The sequence below is a fragment of the Corella eumyota genome, chromosome 3 (assembly GCF_963082875.1).
Source record: "Corella eumyota chromosome 3, kaCorEumy4.1, whole genome shotgun sequence".
Lineage (NCBI taxonomy): Eukaryota > Metazoa > Chordata > Ascidiacea > Phlebobranchia > Corellidae > Corella > Corella eumyota.
The window spans coordinates 17,737,087-17,756,320 of NC_137492.1; the positions used below are offsets into that span (position 1 = coordinate 17,737,087).

The 19,234-nt window shown below is 30.6% G+C and overlaps 2 protein-coding genes and 1 non-coding gene across 5 annotated transcripts; 1 reads left to right on the plus strand and 2 right to left on the minus strand.

Annotated features, from left to right (window-relative positions):
• Positions 1-48: 48 nt before the first annotated feature.
• LOC145745526 (uncharacterized) lies at positions 49-3,998 on the minus strand. The gene is made up of 6 exons (XM_082563625.1): positions 3,698-3,998; positions 3,043-3,201; positions 2,456-2,738; positions 1,976-2,110; positions 1,566-1,704; positions 49-1,413 (listed from the first exon to the last, which is right to left on the minus strand). Exons 1-6 carry the CDS (start codon positions 3,960-3,962, stop codon positions 727-729), a joined length of 1,668 nt encoding a protein of 555 aa, XP_082419751.1. The 5' UTR covers positions 3,963-3,998; the 3' UTR covers positions 49-726.
• A 1,605-nt stretch (positions 3,999-5,603) lies between these two features.
• Positions 5,604-19,182, minus strand: LOC145744812 (uncharacterized). Of its 3 annotated transcripts, XM_082562761.1 has the most exons (30): positions 18,864-19,182; positions 17,952-18,063; positions 17,504-17,610; positions 17,173-17,291; positions 17,016-17,066; positions 16,816-16,899; positions 16,219-16,299; positions 15,922-16,025; positions 15,495-15,599; positions 15,110-15,206; positions 14,756-14,847; positions 14,275-14,368; positions 13,863-14,041; positions 13,357-13,490; positions 13,139-13,250; positions 12,952-13,058; positions 12,272-12,418; positions 11,707-11,860; positions 11,517-11,627; positions 11,240-11,443; positions 11,059-11,133; positions 10,019-10,129; positions 9,697-9,796; positions 9,378-9,440; positions 9,244-9,295; positions 8,544-9,124; positions 8,305-8,423; positions 8,074-8,190; positions 6,920-7,009; positions 5,604-5,981 (listed from the first exon to the last, which is right to left on the minus strand). In XM_082562761.1, exons 1-29 carry the CDS (start codon positions 18,971-18,973, stop codon positions 6,926-6,928), a joined length of 3,606 nt encoding a protein of 1,201 aa, XP_082418887.1. In that variant the 5' UTR covers positions 18,974-19,182; the 3' UTR covers positions 5,604-5,981; positions 6,920-6,925. The 3 variants fall into 3 exon arrangements, with proteins under 3 accessions (XP_082418887.1, XP_082418889.1, XP_082418888.1); XM_082562763.1 differs by lacking the exon at positions 15,495-15,599 and having other exon boundaries at positions 18,864-19,181; XM_082562762.1 differs by lacking the exon at positions 6,920-7,009 and having other exon boundaries at positions 18,864-19,181.
• On the plus strand, positions 13,576-13,647 carry Trnap-cgg (transfer RNA proline (anticodon CGG)). The gene has a single exon. It is a non-coding gene; the product is annotated as a tRNA-Pro (tRNA).
• Positions 19,183-19,234: the final 52 nt, after the last annotated feature.

Below are 19,234 nucleotides of genomic sequence, written 5' to 3' on the forward strand. Positions count from 1 at the left end.
AACATATTTTACAGCTTTCAAAAACGTTTTTTTTTTTTTTGGACAAAATTATCTATAAAAATATGAATTTATCTTAGTATGGAGGTATTGTTGAACTATTTTGGCACAAGTTTATTTAAAAGTTGTTGATTAAAAATGACAGAAGTAAGTTTGAAGAATAAGAGAAAGTACATTAATATGAAATACACCTTTTTTGAATATGTGAAAGTCAGCATAAAATTGATTTATAGAAAATCAAAAACGATATGCTATGTGAACAACGATATGCTATGTGAACATGCTATGTGTAAAATTTTTTGCGAAGATTTTTGAAAAAGGGAATTTCTGTGTTAAAAAATAAGTGTAATATTCTAAGGGAAAATGAAAAAAAAAAAATCTTTGGGGTTAATTTTGGTCTTCAGGGTCAATTTGTTCGATATTCGGTTTCATTTTTACTTGTTTATGTCTTTTGGTTTTTTCTTTTTGAAGCAAAAATAAATTCAAAATCTTGCCATATGCATTTTTCAAAACGTCTACAATTGTTCGTAATAGTTTATCGAAATTTGACAAATTTTGATCGCATTTAAGGACTTAGTCACAACATCCTTTAACTTTTGGTTTTAAACTGTACAATATGTAAAGCATTACATCTTTAAGTTATTAGAGTTAATTTAAATTAAAGTTGCTCAGAATAGTAAAAAAAACATAAAAATATTGCATATAAATATGGATTGGAACGGTGGCTAATTAAACGGGGTTCCCCCGAAAAACCGGTCTTTTTTGTATGTTAAAATAACCGTAAAGATTTTCAACAAAGTTTCTTTTTGGGTTTCTAGGTGGGACCGCGGGGGGAGGGTTAGCGTGACCCACACCCTGGCCCCTTTCGTTAAACTTTGGGCTAACAATTACCGTTTTTACAAAAGTGTCAACATTATTGTTTGGAATTAGGTAACCATTGTCTCTGTTTGTGTAACTTGGGTTTGGAGTAGAGTTACTATTGTTGTTTCGTGAATCGTCATGAACTTGATTTGGGGAGGTTATATTCTCCCTTGCTGCTGTTGCATTAGGCTCCATTATCGGACCTTTTTCATCCCCGTTCTCTTCTTCATCGTTCTCTCTGTTTGGAGCCTTTCTCTTTTTTTCGTTACATGTTACCCATATAATACAGCAAATTAATAGGATAAGGCCTAATGCGACTGCTACTATATATAACAAGGCATTCGTCTTTAAATCGGTCGTAAAAACGAACGATGCTTTTGGCGTACATTCTACAGCTTTGTACTCTTCCATATTAGGGAGGGTCCGACGATTATTGCATCCAAGAGCGACATCTATGAGAGAAGAATTTGTGTCCGAGCACAAAATGTGAATATCTTTTTTGTTTGCATCATCAGTTTTGTTATTGTTTTCGAGCCGAACTCTCTTTAGAATTGTCTGCATGAAAAAAATTCGTTGTTAGTTAAGTAGTATTTTTAATAAAATTTAGAACAAAAAAATAAACTATTTTTCGACCTAAAAAAAATATTTTAAAATTTAAAAAAAATCGTTAAGTTATACAAAAATGTATTAATTTAACTGCCTTTTACTTGTAATTCAAATTGGTCGCAATTGCATTTTTGTATTTGCATTTTAACGTCTGCCTTGCCGATTACCAACATAACTCCAAACCACTTGACGTGGATATTTTTGATAAGATTTCTACTTAGATCCAGAATTTTTAATTCACTAAAAATTTACAAAAAAATATTGTGGCTTGAGTTTTTATAATAGCTATAAAACTAAAAAAATAATATTAAGTTATTATTAGTGGTTGTTTTTTGGCAATATTAGTGGTTGTTTTTTGGCTATATTAGTGGTTGTTTTTTGGCAAAATTAGTGGTTGGTTTTTGGCTATATTAGTGGTTGTTTTTTGGCAATATTAGTGGTTGTTTTTTGGCAATATTAGTAGTTGTTTTTTGGAAATATCAGTGGTTGTTTTTTTAAAGTAATTTCTTACCAAAGATTGTCGAAAATATTTTTTGGCAGAGCTTTTATGGAGTTATTGCTTAAATCCAGGATTCGTAATTTTGTATTTGTTTGAAATGCAAGTTTGTTGATAAGTTCTATCTGGTTATTCTTCAACAGCAATTCGCTAAACAAAAAAGGGTGTTTCAATTTAAAACGGTTGAAAAATGTTTTAATTATGGTATGGGATTTTTTTGATAAATTTTTTTAAATTTTCTATGCAGGTCCAATTAAAAAAAATGGCAGTTAATCTTTTGCAACTTTTGCCCAACTTTTTTTTAATATTTAATTTAATTAATTTTATGATTATCAATAATAAGATGTATGCAAATTTTTTTTTTATAATGACTTTTCAGTTGTCGTGGGCCTGGTGATCAAAGAAAAAAAATATTGGCACAAAGAAAGTTATGATAAACCAGGAACCAAACTATAGGGTTATTCAAATAAAGAAATGACATAATTTTACACTTACTGTAAAGGCGACGAAGCTAGCATTCCTTTCTCCCAGCTTTTGATTAAGTTTGAAGACAAGTCTAGAATTTCCAAGTGCTTTAATTCAAGATCTTTCGGCCACGACTGTAATCTATTGTTGGCTAAACATAACTTGATAATACTTTTGTGCCAAGGTTTTACTTCTGTTATTCGATTCCAGCTTAGTGAAAGGTAGGTTAAGTTGATTACGTCATCGAAAATGTCAATTGGTAGATCGTCTATATAGTTGTTCATCAGGTCAATGCGCTTTAGGTTCTTTGCTTCTAAATAATCATAATTAAATATATGAAAACATTTTAATTTTTTTTGTAATAAGAAATGCATGGTATTGCAGGTTTGATTCCCACTGCTTCCATATTCCTTTTTTTTTTTTATTTTTAAATTTTTTTTGTATTAAGAAGTGCATGGTATTGCAGGTTTGATTCCCACTGCTTCCATGTCGCTTTTAATAAGATCCCGGCGCCATTAAAAAAAATTTCTAACAATAAAACCCTTGTCAAGTAGTTTTCTTTAGCGGTATTTCCCTAAAAAAAGTGATTTTTATAGTTGAATAATTAGCATACTTACCTTTAAAAGTGTTTGAAGGTAAAATTCCGTTTAATTGTTCGTTATTGACAACCAGATTTGTTAAATGTGGATTGAATTCAAATAACGAAAACCCTAGAGATCGGATTTGGTTGTTATCCAATGTTAAATGGGTTAGTTCTGTATAACGCCTGAGGTGTTCTGTAAAATATTAACGGGTAATGAAATAATTTATTTTGAAGTTTAAATTACCGTTTCGAAAACAAGCAAAACAGGGTTGTTTTGTTTTTTTTTTGTATGGGAAAATTATAATTTTTTTTGTTGGATTAAATTTTTTAGTAAAAATTTCGTGTTACGTCAGATGCAAATATCGTGAATTTGAAAAAAAAAATTTGGCTAATTTTTAAAGGGTTTTACCCTTGAATTGAATTAAAGTTTTACCTTTTTTACATGTTTGCCAAGCAAAAATATAAAACCGTGACGAAAATTGGAGTTTTTTCCAACGCACATAAACGTATTTGTTTAATCACGAATTTTGTAGTTTAATCTGCTTTAATAAATACACCCACCCATTATTCACAATGTTTTTTGAGCTAATTGCAGTTTATTACATACACAAGTTTGTATATGCAAAATTAACGCGCTTACAAAAAAATTTAGTAAATAAATTTTCAAAAAAAAATTTGAAAATAAATACTTGATTCAAGACTTTCTAAGCATGTAGAATGGAGCACAATGCATTTGATCTTTGATGTACAATTTTTCGGGAATTCTTTCAGATCATCAGTGCATATATTACAACCCTCTGCCTCCCATTTATCCGCTTCGTAATTACTGAAAGTTTTTTGACAGTTTTTTCGCCCGCTGCAGCTGCTGTGGGCTTTACATTGATCCTCAGTGCTGCTATAAGCTTGTCGTAGGAAAAATAAAAGCAAGACAATTGTACGGCTTGAGATAATCATCTTACATTATAAGCATGTAATTATTATCCTTATAAATTAAGCTCTAAAAGTTAATTTTTAATTTAATATTTTTTAAGTTTTTTTACTACCTATACCTATATACTTATAACAAAAAATTGACCTAAAATCTTTCTTTTGATTAGAACTAGCATTCATTTCCATTTTATTTTGAGCTAATTTATTAAATCTGACATTGTCGAGTAACACTAAACTTTTATTTTAAATGCCATTTATACAAGTTGCCACTTTGACTGCAATTACCAGATTATGGTGCAGTAACCCGATATAATGTTTAAATATAACTTACACGAAGCTTGAGTTCTCTTTTTTCATTCAGACCCAGAACGAACGTTACGTCATTACAGTAAATATTGTTTTTACCTGAGAAAAAAAAACCCAGGCTAAAAAAAGGGTTTTTGCCGTGATAGTTTTAAATGTTTCTTTGTTGAAAGTAAAACTTTTGATGTTAAAGTTATTCATAACCTAACACATAAAATCTTTTATTAAGTAGGTTGCTTGAAAAATATTAAGTTAAACTTGCCCTACTTCGTTTTGTAGACTTAACAAATGTACTTTAAGAAGGTTTCGTTGTTAATAATTAACCTGGTTTGTAAATAACATTAATAAAACTTATATTTTCTACTGCAATAAAAAAAAATTTGCACGACAGGTTTTTTTCACTTGCTTTTAAATTGTTTTTGTACCACGAATTTGTATGTTGCAACTTTGCAGGACAATAGCAATTAAAGTTATCACATAACAAATAACAGGGTATTGGCTTACAGATTGTGGTTCCTTCTTAGATAAATTGATTCCCTTTCTCGTTTGGTATCATATTGCATAAAAACAAAAAAACAATATAAAACAATTTTTTTTAATATTATGTTTTGTAAAAAATCAAATTTTTTTTAGAAATCAAATTTTTTCGTTTTTTTAATACCCAAACCTTGTGTATACACAAGTTTAAAATGAGACCATGGTATTGTAAACCCACGTGACCACAACTTAAGATTCCCTTTCACAAAATTAAACTCACGCTTAACCCCTTTATGTAAATCACATTACCCGCTTTTCAACTACAGGTATTTTGCGATGACGTCTTCTGCTATTGTTAAGGATATGTTAAAGTAAATATACAGGTGTAAGTACCTTGTATGAACTGTTGGTTTGAGATTAAATTACATATTCAGTATGTGATTTAGGATTTTTGGAAATTCGATATATAATATTAAACGGAAACTGCAATTTGTGTAACAAACATCCAATTTTAAGACCACTTTGATGATAAAAAAGTAACCATAATACTATAAATATAAAAATTCGGTAGAAAAATGCCTAATTTAGGTATTATCTATAAGTTCCTTTTTATAAGGATTTAAGGATGTCGTAATGACTGTAATTGGTAATATATATGATTATTTATGTCTGGGTGAGATTTTCAATTTTAGTTTAAAATAAAGTTTTTTTTTTATAAATAATGTGCGTACTTTTATGAATAAAGATAATAAAAGGTATTGTAAGACTTACAATAACATAGGAGAATTGGCAATTATCGAATTGTGGTAGCTTTACAAGTTTAAATGTCGAAATATATATAAAATCTGTTATTCCAAACTATATACTTTAATAATTATTGTGTTTTTTTATTTATTGTGCAAATGAAAGTAAATACAGCTTGTACTATTCGGAATAATTTAAGCAGTTGTTATATAATGTATCATGATTTAAAATACAGTCTTAAAGGCACGATATTCGGAAAGCATGAGTGTACGAATATATATTTACAAATGTATACCTTAAAAACATGAATTTCGAAAAAAATTATAAAATATATTTTTTGTGGATATAATAATTTTATAACAAAAAATTTCCAATTTTCATATATATATTGCCGACGTAAAAATATTAAATTAAGATTATATGGCGCGGTATATATTTATATGGCAAATAAAATATAAGAGATCGTTGTTTGAACACTTGTTGAACTTAAATTTACATTCAGTTTCTTGCTTTTCGAATCTGTAATGTAAATAGGTTTAACTACTGTCGTAAGTTTTTTTATATTAAACTTAAGTATAAATATGTAAATGTAAGTGCAATAAACTTTAACTAAACTTAAAAACTTAAATTAAATTTACTTAATTTAGAGTTAGATCAAAAATAACAACATAGCAGCATTACATTTTTTTTAAAATAATTTTTATTTTTTTTAGTAAGGTGTTTTTAAATTTATATTCATTTTCACTGGGGTTTATCACAACAAGTTATCCCAAATATATTATTGCAAGTGTTTTGTAATAGAAAAATAACCCAACTATCTAACTTCTTGTTTTGTATGTAGTACTTAAAAAGCAAACAAAGGCCGAGTACATATTAAACAATGACAGTTAAGTTTTAAGTGTATTGTTAACCACGTGTTCAAGATAAGGTTCATAACAAGGCGCCCCAAAAAAGTAAAGAGATAAAAAAATATTGCGGGGTCAAATTTTAACCCCTAAAATTTTTAACCCCCTACATTTAACACCTAAATATTGCGGGCACTAATTTTAACCCCTAATTTTTTTAACCCCCTGAATTAAACACCTAAATATTGCGGGCACTTATTTTAACCCCTAAATTTTTTAACCCCCTAAATTTAACACCTTAATATTGCAGGCACTAATTTAAACCCCTAAATTTTTTAACCCCCTAAATTTAACACCTAAATATTGCAGGCTCCAATTTTAAACCCTAATTTTTTTAACCCCCTAAATTTAACACCTAAATATTGCGGGCACTAATTTAAACTCCTAAACTTTTAAACCCCCTAAATATTGCGGGCACTAATTTTAACCCCTTAAAATTTTCGTTAGAATTATTGTTTTGCTAAAATGCATATCCAAACCAAAATAATTACAAGAAAGCTTTAATGATATTTAACCCCAAAATAATTATCTCATTTTCTAATTGCCACAAACCGATTTTTAAAGTTCTATAACAAACGGCGTTCTTCTCGGCGATCTTTTCCTTGTTACGTCATCGTCTGTCGTTTGTTCGTCATCATCGCTCTGCGCGACAATCGCCAATGTTACATCACGGTTACATTGTTTTGCATGGTATTTGCGACATGCTTGATTACGAAAGCCAAATTAAGGATATGATGTTGTAGGATAAATATGGCGTGTAGTTGAAGGTTATTTTAGATACGATTGTTGATTATTGGGCGTGCACTGGCGTGAAATTTCACGCAAATACATAAACACCAAGCACAAGCATTGTAAGATGATCATGGCGTGCATGGAATTAATTTATTATTTTTCAAACAATTTTATCAATAAAAAATGGCGGTATGTTTTTGCGCATAATTATTTTGGTGAACAATCAAATGAAACATGCGATTTAAAAAAATATGACCAATGTTATTTGGTCATAAACTTAATCTATTCGTTACTCTAAAATCGCAATAATGTTAACCCAAAATATCTAAATAAAGCAAATTAGGAATAAAATTAAAAAAAACAAAAAAAACGAAAATTAAGATAAATTATATGGTATATTAATAACACATATTCTTATAAGATTATTGTTGATTTTACCCCTTGCTCCTTTATTGATTAAATTAAAATAACTATGTTATGACATAATGTTTTAAGAAGTTACAGTTCCCTATTTCTTGTTTGTTTTATAGTCTACCCCGTTAAAGTTAACTGTAAGTGGTGTTTGGACTTGTAATTTGTTTTTGAAAGTTTTGGTAATTTTGTAATTTAATATATTTACACTAAAACTATATATACAAGCAATTGTCTTTAGCAGTTATTTTCATATTCTATTCTAAAAAGTATATTACATTACATACTTTATTAAACTCTACACACTATATCCTAAACTAAGTATTGCTTTACTGTTATTGTAATTTTGGCGGTTAGCTTCATTTTTTTAAGTTTTAGGGGGGATTTTATACAAAATGCTACAGATATAACAACTTTAGGCTTTAAAATTAAGGCTATAAGCACTACTATTCTGTACGTTTTAAAATATGTAGTAAAACTAAAAATCATTTTGACCACCAATGTCGCATTCACAAATAATCGAACATACACCACAACAAAGGTCACGTGATTTCTCTACTCACGTGATGGTATTTCTGATTGTTGTCCACCGAAATTCTCCCGCTCCGCATCGTGATCGAGCCCCGGAAAGGGGAATCCCGCTCGAAATCGAGTAAGGAAATTTCCTTGTTGGTCGGAACCTGTTGGGGGATTAAAAAAAAATAAAAAAAACATTTAATAAAACTTTCAAATTTTTTTTAAATTTTTTGGAATTTCAAGTTTCGTTGCGATAAATTGTCAGTCACGTGATTTACCACAGGACTTTGATTAACAGGTGTAGCGACATCTTCCTGGATGACGTCATTTTCAAATATGACGACTTTTGGGACTTGGTTGGATCTCGGTTTTCGAGTCGGGGAAGAATATTCGGGGTCTAAAATTTGTTTTTATGATTAAAAAAATTATTGGAAATTCCCAAATCAAATTTTTTTTAGTAACCTTGATTTAAAAATAAATGGTAACACTGAAGTTATATTTCTGTCACGTGACATACCTGACGTCACAGATGATAAATCCGCTTCGTAGCCAACTTTTCCCGTTGCAGATGACACGATAGAACTAGCATCTGATCCCGAGTCGTGATTGGCTCCTGGACTAATGACGTCATCGGCAATTTGTGACGTAATGACGGCGCGCTTAAGGGGAACTGGTTGTGACGTCATAGACGCGTCATCGTCGCTGGAGCTACGATTGAGCGACGGTGACGTCACGCCGCTTTCTTTGCTGACGTCATTCGCTGAAGCTTTGATGACGTAGGCTTGGCGTCTTTCGGCCACGGTGGGAATCTTTTCTTCCACGTTGTCACGTGACTCTTTTTCCGGTTCGTCAATTTCGCTTTTCGTTTTCACTTCGTCACTGCCGCTAGATGACGCTGAGCTGCTTTCATTGTTGTCCGAGAACTTAGATCGTCGTTGAGAAACTGTTTGGCCGATTTCTTCTTCGACGAAACTCGATTTACTGCTGGTTTGTGATGAAGTATTCGCGTTGCTAAACAAAGATCTTCTTTCTGAAACGCTCGGGATCGAAATTTCGTCAATATTTTTGTTGGAAACACTTTCCTCGTTCAGTGTTTCCCTGAAATAAGTTAAAAATAGGTTTTATGTAATATTTGCCACATATGAATGATGTGTTGGATAAGTCAATTTTTAAAAATTGTAATTAATTTTCTTTTTAAATATTAAAACAAATTTTACCCGTCAATTGATGTGTTGTTGGTTGTTTGAAAATCTTCCTGTCCTGCCATATCTAAAAGTATAAAATTAAAAAAAAAATTGTTCCTAAATTTATGTTGATTTTGAATTTAAAATTAGTTTGTTTTAGTTTGTACCTGATTTTAAAAGTGAAGTCAGGGAGATATCGCGACTCGTGGTTTGTATTTCTTTATAGTTTGCTGTACGTTTCAAGTCAAGTTAAATTAAAAAACAAATTCATATTTTTCCATTTAAATATCAATTTCTAAATGCCCATATAAGTTGTAGGCTTAGTTTATTTGAATTTTAGTATTTAAAAATATTACGAATTAAATTTAGATATTTAAATATAAAAATAATCTTTATTTATATTTAGAATTTAAAGTTATATATATGAGTCTTTAAAAATATTAAGAAGTCCGTTTCTGTAGCGAAGATTAACGGTTAAATATATACCAGGATCAACTGTAAACCCATACAACTTGTTTGGGTCTGCTGGAAATTCCGGTGCACTATATCTCTTGTTCGGTTTCTCTACCTCTTTGACTTTCCATTTCTATTTAAAGAAATTGTAAAATTTTGAATCGTGTGTAAAATATTAACTCCTAGGTTTTCAGGGATTAAATATTTGTACGGTTTTTCCTCATAGAATACACAAAATTAAACTATTTTAGGTTTGAGGTTGCGTTTGTTTGAACAAGAATAAACTTGTGCTGTAATGTTGTTGCGATTTTTCTGGGTCCTAATGTAAACTTTTTATGTAAACAAGTGAATTTACCTTGGTCGGTTCTGTTAAGGAAGTATTAAGAGAAGATCTCTTGTATCTTCCTTGTGAAACTTGCAATCCTGCATCCTTTAGATTTTGAACAATTTCTTGAATAGAACTTCCCTAAACAAAAAACACTTTGATAAAGTAATAGTATATTTTTATACATAAAATTTCCTTTATTAACTTATTAAGTTTAATTTAAACACAAAGGTAGTTAGGAGCAAGCAATACTGAGTCCACAGTGCGTAGTTTATTGACTTAACTTTGCATTATTATTCTCCTAAGCGCATAATCACTGGGTTATATCAATACAATGGCGTGTACACACTATAATTAACACATTGCGGTTTTGTATTTGTTGAGTTAGTAAAGCAATATATATTTATTTTACCTACAGTATATGCAAATATAACAAACACGTGAACTGTCTTATATTTTAAACCATACAATGTTGCAATGCATATCTATATTTAAATAAGAAACTTTACATACCGCGCACAAAATAGTTACAACCTTACTAATCTGATAAGTTTAACAGTCCTAGAATTTTTAAAGGTCCCTTTTAATAGAAGTTAATTTTGATTACCGTATAAACTCTTATAAGTTCATTTTTATCCTTGCATAATTTATAAATTGGTGCTTCTGTTTCTTTAGAATACGGACACTGGCAATTAACAATATCACAATAAGGTAATAAAATTGTATCTCCGTTTCCTTCATATACTGCGTAGTATATCGAATGCATTTCTAACTAGTTCTGACTTAAATAAAGGCTTCTTTTTGTAAGTATTAACGCTGATATTAGACTGTATAAATATATTTGGTATATCCATGTTCAACTTTTTATGTAAACAAAGTTTTGTGTTTTTGAAAGATAGGACTCCTTATAAACTATTTATTTACATTCTTGGCGGTGATAAGACATATTCGTTATTTTTGTATCCAGTATCAATATTTAACCAATTAAACTAACTAAATTTTTAAGTGTTGATATTTGTTATGATTGTTCAAAATTTCTAAGTTTTAATGAATTTATTTTGTTTACTTACATATGATCCGTCTAACTCGGCCGTTCCATTTAAATTTCTTGATGGCTCTCGGACATCATCTAGCGTTTCCTCATTCTACAACAGAAATCTTGTTATAATACTTACTAGAATACTAGCAGGTGCAATTAACTATTTTATGCTATATAAGTCTTATAAAATATTAATTATTTTAAATTTTAACCTCCATTGAAGAATTTGAAGTTGCGCTGCTGGTATCCGAATGCTCCGATTCCGTTTCTTCGTTGGTTTGTTGCGTAATAATAGACTCGTTGAGATCGATGACGTGTGTGAATTTCGCGTCACTTGTGACGTCAATGCTTTGTTGTTTTACCGGGGTACTGTTGTCACGTGACTGACGTTGTTCTAATTCTTGTTCTAGACCGGCCTAAAAAAATATATTTTGTTAAAAAATCAGTATTTCACTTAAAGACCCAAGTTTGTTTTAAAATGTTTTAAACCTTCTTAAATTCTTTCTCCTCCTCTTCGTCTGAGCTGCCGGAGGACAAGTATTTCTCCTGCTCCATAACATTATCTTTCGACTCATCATCCGAAGAGCTATCATCTTTTTTCTGTCATTCATTAAATAAATTATTAAAAAAATGAACATTTAATCACAGATAAGATCATTTTGTTTGGGGTATGTTTTACCTTTAATTCTTGTTTCGAGATTGCGTCGGAAAGTCGATCTCCGAATTCGTCATCATCGTCAAAAATGACTTCATCTGATTTCAGTCTCGATTTTGCCTTGTTAGCGGGTGGGTTAAAGACGGCAGTGTATTTAGCTGGCATTAACAAACTTGATCTAAAACGTCGAAAAATTTAAGTCAAATTTTTGACAGCGTGGTGTAGTGGTCAGAACACTTTATATACTACATGAGGTCCTGGGTTCGATTCCCAGTGATCTCATGCTGAAGCGCCATTAAGTAAGGCGCTATAACTGGTATTTACTCCTGCTAAGCAAGTACCTAATCAGCAGCTCAATTATCGGGCAATTATATACTCTAATATCCCAAACTGTCACAGGCAACTTGAGACTTGGTCGGAGTATCTGTTGTTACTCTATGTTTAAGTCGCACATTCGACTTTCCCACATCGAAGATAAAGATATATACAAAAATGGTTCTTTTTTATTTTTAAATTAACTAAAAATCTTAGCCAAGACTATTTTCATAAGAAACTCTTGATGACACTTGTTAATATATGTTAATTTTACCTTTGCTTGCTTGTTGTTGACCTTAAGCTTCCATCCATCGATGAACAACTCGACATGGTGTCTGATTCCTCGTAGATTTTATGATGTTTATGTTGTTCCAAAGATCCTTCAGACATGTATGCTGAATCATCTGAGTTTCTGTGCCCGCTATTGGGTTAAAAAATATTTAATACAAAATATTGTTCTAGTAATTACGCCCCTCAGATTTATATTACTATGGTTTGGTGCAGCATTAAGTATAGTTTGTAAACTATAGCCCTCAGGTATAATTTTTTTTGTATATATCTTTTTCCTCGATTTGGGAAAGTCGAATGCGCGACTTAAACATAGAGTAACATCAGTTACTCCGACCCAGTCTCGAGTTGCCTGTGGCAGTTTAGAATATTATAGATTATAATTGCCCGATAGTTATACTGCTGATTAATTGCTGGATCAGCAGGAGTTTATACCGTTTATAGCGCCTTACTCAAGGGCGCTACAGCATCAGATCAGTGGGGATTGAACCCACGACCTCTTGTGTGGTGTAGCAAGTGTTCCTACCACTACACCACGCTGCCGGATAAAAAGTATATTATTAAAGGTCTTAATTAAACCTCATTTGGGCATTCTTTTTATGTCTAATTAACAGATTTTGTAAGATTTTTATCAATAAGTAAAAATGTGTTTGATAAAGTTGCTACCTTCCTTTAAAAGCTGCCATAGCGTTTGAAATTGGAAGAATTTTTTTGAAAGCCGCTTTTGCATCAATTGGAACGACTTCATCTTCTTGGACTGGTGTATCAGTTCTCTGTTAAAATATAAAAAAAATATGAAAGATTCAAACTAAGGGTAAATTTTATCTGATTAATTTTAACAAGTTGTATTGACCTGTTGGGCATAATTAACTGTTGTTTCTTGATTAATTTCCTTTGCAAGTATTTCACCAACTTCAGCAGTCTGACCACTTCCATTCTTTCTTGACAATTCGCTCAGATCATTTCTAGACAACATTTTATTTTTAAAAAGTTTTTTTTCGATTTTTTATTTATTTTTTTTTTGAGAAAAGTTAACAATTTTTCGATTTTTTGATAATTCCCGTTTCTTACTTTTGATGAACTGGGCACACTTCTTCCTCGTCCACCTCTTGGTCGCTGTCTGCGTCATCATCAGATGACGTCATAGTTTCGTCATAAGCACTACGTACTACCTTGTACGGGATATAAGTGTTGGCCGTCGATTTCTAATTAAAAAATTATTTAAATTTATCTTGAAGTAATGAGAATAAATTTGCATTGCTCTGCGCTGTAATCTGCATTAAACATCGCGGCTCGTTGGTCTAGGGGTATGATTCTCGCTTCGGGTGCGAGAGGTCCCGGGTTCAATTCCCGGACGAGCCCATATTTTTTATATATTTTTTTTGTGTATTTAGCTTTTTTCTAAATACACTTAAGTAACTTGTATTGTTATCTTTCCGATTTATCTCATATTTATCTGTATTTTCTAATTTAAATTCAAAAATCTGCTGGACCATTTAACAATTGAAATTAGAAAACACTTGCAGTATACTCATGTGAAACATAACCTTAATAATCTTGTAACTTTTATTAATTACCGACAGACTTCCGTTAGTTGTTCTTTTTATCCAATTCCCCTCGTTAATGTCACTACATTCACTCGTACTGGAGCTATTTCGTCTTGAACCAATTGGACTGAAACTCTCGTGAACTCCAACCGCTGTGAATTTAAGCTCAGTGCTAAACTCTTGGCCGTCAGTCTGTGTTGAATTCTCGTCTGTACAAAAAAATAACGCTTATTAAAATCTTGACATTAATTAATTTATAATTGTTGCTAATCCTATTGCTTTTAACAAGAAAATTTCATGCATTTTACATACCAAAATTACAAATTAAAAATACCAAAATTACAAATTTTTAAAATGCAAATGATTAAATGTTGTTTAACTTATAAAGGCTTGTTCTTTTAAATTAATGCTTTACATATTTCAAATTTGTTTTTATTTTCACCTATCATTTCAGAAACAGCTGCTCCAACTTCTGCCCTTGCAATCAGTTGATCTTTTTGAAGTATTACACCTTGTACCATGCCATGTAGTTCACCCTATAACAATATAACTAGTGAATAACCTTATATTTTCCTATATCTTAACATATTCTGAAGATGACCCATGATTTTTGTTATGATTTTCTTTACATGATTCTGGAACTAATAAATTCATTTTAGAATTTTTTATAATTATAAAATACTTTCCAAACTCTATTTAATTAGGGCTACACAAACAACTGGTTTGTAAAAGTAGCAAGTAGTTGCGAATTGCAGTTTAAACATCTGAATAGAAACTACTCTGAACGTGTTATTAGTAAAGGGAAATTTATTGTGCACTTTTAGGACGTGACGTTATAATATTGGCATTTGGAACGTTAGGAATTTTTTGGCCTTTAAAATTTTTAACCTTTACTATTTTGACTTAATTTTGTTGTTTCATACCTGCGCGAGTGAGCTGCGCAATGAATCCGGGCTTAAACTTCGTATTCGGTCGGTTAGAGGAGCTTTCCTACTTCCATATGATCTTATTGACTCTTTTTAAAAACATGAGAACACAATATTACAAAACAATCAGTTCTAACACCCATACAAAACTGTATAAATTTCTGTTACAAACTGCATTTACACAAGCACCTTTAACTTTTTATTTAAAGTCTAAAATTGCCAACCTAATGTAATAGATTTAAGTAAGTACGATTTACAACAATATTTTAGACATATTTTTCGTGACATTGTCTGGTAGCACTATGATTTTATTGACCTTACACGATAAATGTACTCAAATATTTTTCTAACCTGATCGCATTGAATCCATTTCACTGTCAGAGAAATTGTCGTCCGTCATGGTCTCTGCGTTTCGAAGTGACGTCATTGAAGAGTCAGATTGCAGGGACTGTGAATTAAAAAAATTGTCGTCACCAACCGAATGTCAAATTTTAAATAATGCTTTTAAACTTTACCCTTCTTAATGTGAAATTATTCTTTTATTGGACATTAGATGCAGATTTATTTGGATTTAGTTAATTTATTTCTTTCTTATAGTTTTTAAAACTTTGGCAAAGTCTTAAGCTTGACCATAAGACCAATATTAATATCGTTAAGAGGATTATGGCTTATATGCAGTTTTAGTTAATTATTGTTAAGTGCTTTTCATGCAAAAAACATGCTTTTAAATCACGACCTCCGTGCTTATTTTCCTTATGATCGTCTTCATGATATTTTCACGATGTTCCTTCACGTACCTCCACATCATGGCGTCATCATCGTTCACGTCGTGATCAGGTAGCTAAAAAGGGGAATACCCCAAGGCATGCAGTGAAATATTAGCACACATTTCTACTTAGTTGTGTTAGTTAAAAGTTAAAAAAGTCTACAATTTTTTGTTGAAGTAAATTTAAAACACCTGGTTGCAATCAAGCAGTTTTAATAAACTTTTTTTAGTGTGTTTAGTAGTAATTTATGTTGAATTTAGTTAAGTTTAGGCATATGTTCTTTGTTAATACGGTCAAAAATAAGTAACTAAAGTATTGGGTAAATAATAAATTGTTTGTTAAGGATCACACAAAAGCATGCTTAATTTTTTTGGGGCAAATCTTTGTTTAAATTACCAGGATTTTGCCTTGTTGTAAAAATCGTTCTAATATCTCTTCAGCAAGCTTTACAGCGTCTTTGTTATTTTGTTGTTGGTTAGCTTGGTTTTGCGTTTGTTTTACTGTAAAAAAGGGTTACAATTTAAAAAAAGTTATTGTACTGTTAGCATGGGTTGCATTGAGAAATAAACCCGGGCCTTCGATATTAAAAAATTCGTTCATAGAACGACACTTTAAGTTATTGAAACTGTTTTAGTTGTTTCAAACGAAATTTAAACTGCTTAAATTAATTAAAAAGGTATATTTGTTACTTACATTCTTCAAGTTTCGGTAACAGGATTGCAGCAATTGCCTCCTCCATTTGTTCTCGCATGTCCGCGTGGTTATGCTCTTGAGCTACAAATTTAGGCATTGGTTAGATGTTATATTTTTAGATTAACATTCATGAGTAAACAAGCATAATAAACTGTGTAATTTAATTTAGTAAATGAAAATTTTTTAAAATTAAGTATGAAAATTTTAAATATACGCTATAGAAAATCGCATTAAAAGTACAATATATATATTTAAAATGTATAACAGAAAGATTGTAAAGAAAGTGCTTAAAAGAAGATAGAATACTAATGCTATAAAAAACTAATGGATATACACAATACTTTTCTGCAATATTATCTCTGTTATAAATAAGTAATTGCATATATGGCATAACATATTAGCTAAAAGCCATACATTTTTAACAAGCGAAAAACTAAAAATTAATGTTATAAATGCGATCTAAAAAGCCCTAACAGTGTGCATAAAACTTCAAAATTTGGCAAAATTGGGCAAAAGAGGAGTAAAAGTCAGTCAAAGCAGAATCTAAATAAATTCTAGTAAAATTGGAAGAAGAAAATGCAGTAAAGAGCATCATACCATTTTCTGCTTCAGCGTCTAACTCTTCGTTTTCAGATTCAGAATGATGTTGAGATATATTGATGATTGGTATTTCTTGAGCTCCTAAAAACATAGTGTCATTAATTGGTTAACTACAATTAGCAACAAAAATATATGTGTGAAAATGTGAGGGATTTTTATTTTTTGGGGGGGTTAGTTATTTTTTTTTAAATTTTTACCGTTTTTGTCCTGGTTTGAGCGTGGCGGCTTTTCAGGTGCTGCATCTGTCTCTACACAGAAAATTTAAAAAGAAATAGATTATTAAATTTTAAGTTACAATAAAAAATGTTTATAAAATTATTTGTTTACAATAGAAGTTGTCAAAGGATATTTTACCCTGACTAGAAGTTCTCTTCTTTTTGTAAAGCTCTCTCACAATTTTTGCACCCCCATGTCGTCGAAATTTAGTTTTAAGTTGGTCGTAAAACCATTTCACAGACATAGCCCGAACTTCCCTGTAAAAAATATCGTATTTCTATAACAATTACTTAATTAAAAGTTAGCTGCCAAAAAAGTAGTCAGGGGGTTTAAAAAAATAAACTGTTATTCGTTAAAGCATTAGTAAGGCGTGTTTTATTTCAATAGTTATTCTATAAATAACAAAGCAGTATAGATGATGTGTAGTGTATATGTACGTGTTGTTAATCTTATAGTTAATTTTAAATACCTTTCGTTCTGGCATTTGATGCAAAAGTTTTTATCCACTATAGTGTCGTACATTCCACACGAATGTTTATTTTTACAAATAAACACGTGACAGTTTGAGCATTCGACCTGTCCAAAAAAGCACAAAAAATCACCTTAAAATACCCAGTGAAAACATAATAAGGCACATGTAATTAAAACTTTATATAGAGCTGTAGCCCTCGTTAAAAATTTTAATTTATTATTTTCACAAGAACCTATAAAATTTGAGGTTTAAATTTACGCTACAATCTGTATATGAGGTTATTAGCTTACCTTGGTAAACAAAGGCGTATGCTAAGGCTATACATAGTTTAAATATTTGTGCATTGGGTTAACAAAAAATTACCAGACTATACAACAGCCTATACAATTCTTGAACTGTTTATACCTTTTATTTTAAGATAAAATTGAAATGGAAAAAAACTTACTTTTGGTCTAAACAACCACAAGAATGGTTCTCCACAAAGAGCACAATGGGACTCAGGTTCTGCCTCAATAATTGGGCTCGTAGCTTTCAGAATAACCATTTTGTTGAGATTCCTAAATAAAATATAATTGTTTGAAACCAATATTGACTTATTCAAAATTATTAATAATTTTGGTCATGTGTTTATACAGGTTATATCTATATATAAAAAAGTTAATTAAAATTTTGATAAAAAAATTAAACTGTTATATAAGTTAAACTATTAACTTATTTATAGGATTTTTGCTAATTGATGTTTAAGTTATTATGTGATAAGGAAATACTGCATTTGACCTTTACCAAAATGTAGTTATTCAGAACAAAAAATAAGAAATAAATGTTTCTCAATTACTGAGAGCAAATATGCGGTTATACGTGCCAATGTATATTTGTAATTCGTCATAGCTTTCTATTATAGATTAATGACACAGTTTCTAAGTTTGTTTTCTGGGCAGGGCTGTAGAAATGCTGACATATTTAGCTACGCCGTAAAACTGTTTGTTCGCTATAGCGTAAGACGTCCATGGTATTTTTACAAACGTGTGTAAGACCACGAAGCTTTATGTTAAAGTTTATGGCTTAATTCTATGTCTTATCAAATACCTTAAATCCTTGGAATTTAATTCTAATGACATTTTAATATCTTTTGTACAAATAGCAACCGTTTAAGTTTTGAGTATTTGATATTTACTTAATAGTTTTATAGTGTTTTTTAACGGTTTTGTTTTCGTCAAGAACTGCATTCCAAAAGTATTGGGTTTAGGTTTTTCTCAAGCAGTGTTTCATATCTTATTATAAACAGTTTATTTTAAAATTCAAAAAAATATTTTTCATTTACTTTTAACACGTTTTCGAAACTAGAAAAATAACTTACCCAATGCGGTCATCTTCTTTTTTTCGTAGTTCAAAATCACGCTGAATGACTTCCAAAATTCGCTTTTGTTCTTCCTCAGTCAAGTTTTCAATATCCAATTTTCGACCCATTGTTAAATTTGCACTTCGATGATACTCAAATAAAAATATATACACCCTTAAATTGCAGTCATACTATTACCATAAGAGAAGGATTTGCCTGTTGTTGATCATGCTACTAAGCTTGTTCTGCCAAACATTAATCAAGTTAAGTCCGTAGTAAGATTTAACCTATACTGTTTCAATTTGCAATATCCTATAGCTTAGGATTAAACAAAACTATTATAACTTATATAATAACGTATTAAGCCTATATAGTTTATTGCCCTAATA

Bases quoted from the DNA above. Each gene is read 5' to 3' on its own strand.
- LOC145745526 (XM_082563625.1), bottom strand. From the start codon at position 3,962: ATGATTATCTCAAGCCGTACAATTGTCTTGCTTTTATTTTTCCTACGA. The intron at 3,202-3,697 runs GTATTTATTTTC...AATATTTTACAG, and splicing joins CTTAGAAAGTCTTGAATCAA to AACACCTCAGGCGTTATACA. The intron at 1,414-1,565 runs GTAAAAGGCAGT...TTTTTCATGCAG, and splicing joins GCGACCAATTTGAATTACAA to ACAATTCTAAAGAGAGTTCG.
- LOC145744812 (XM_082562761.1), bottom strand. From the start codon at position 18,973: ATGGGTCGAAAATTGGATATTGAAAACTTGACTGAGGAAGAACAAAAG. The intron at 11,628-11,706 runs GTAAAACATACC...AATGAATGACAG, and splicing joins TCTCGAAACAAGAATTAAAG to AAAAAAGATGATAGCTCTTC. The intron at 9,125-9,243 runs GTAAAATTTGTT...AACTTATTTCAG, and splicing joins AACAACACATCAATTGACGG to GGAAACACTGAACGAGGAAA.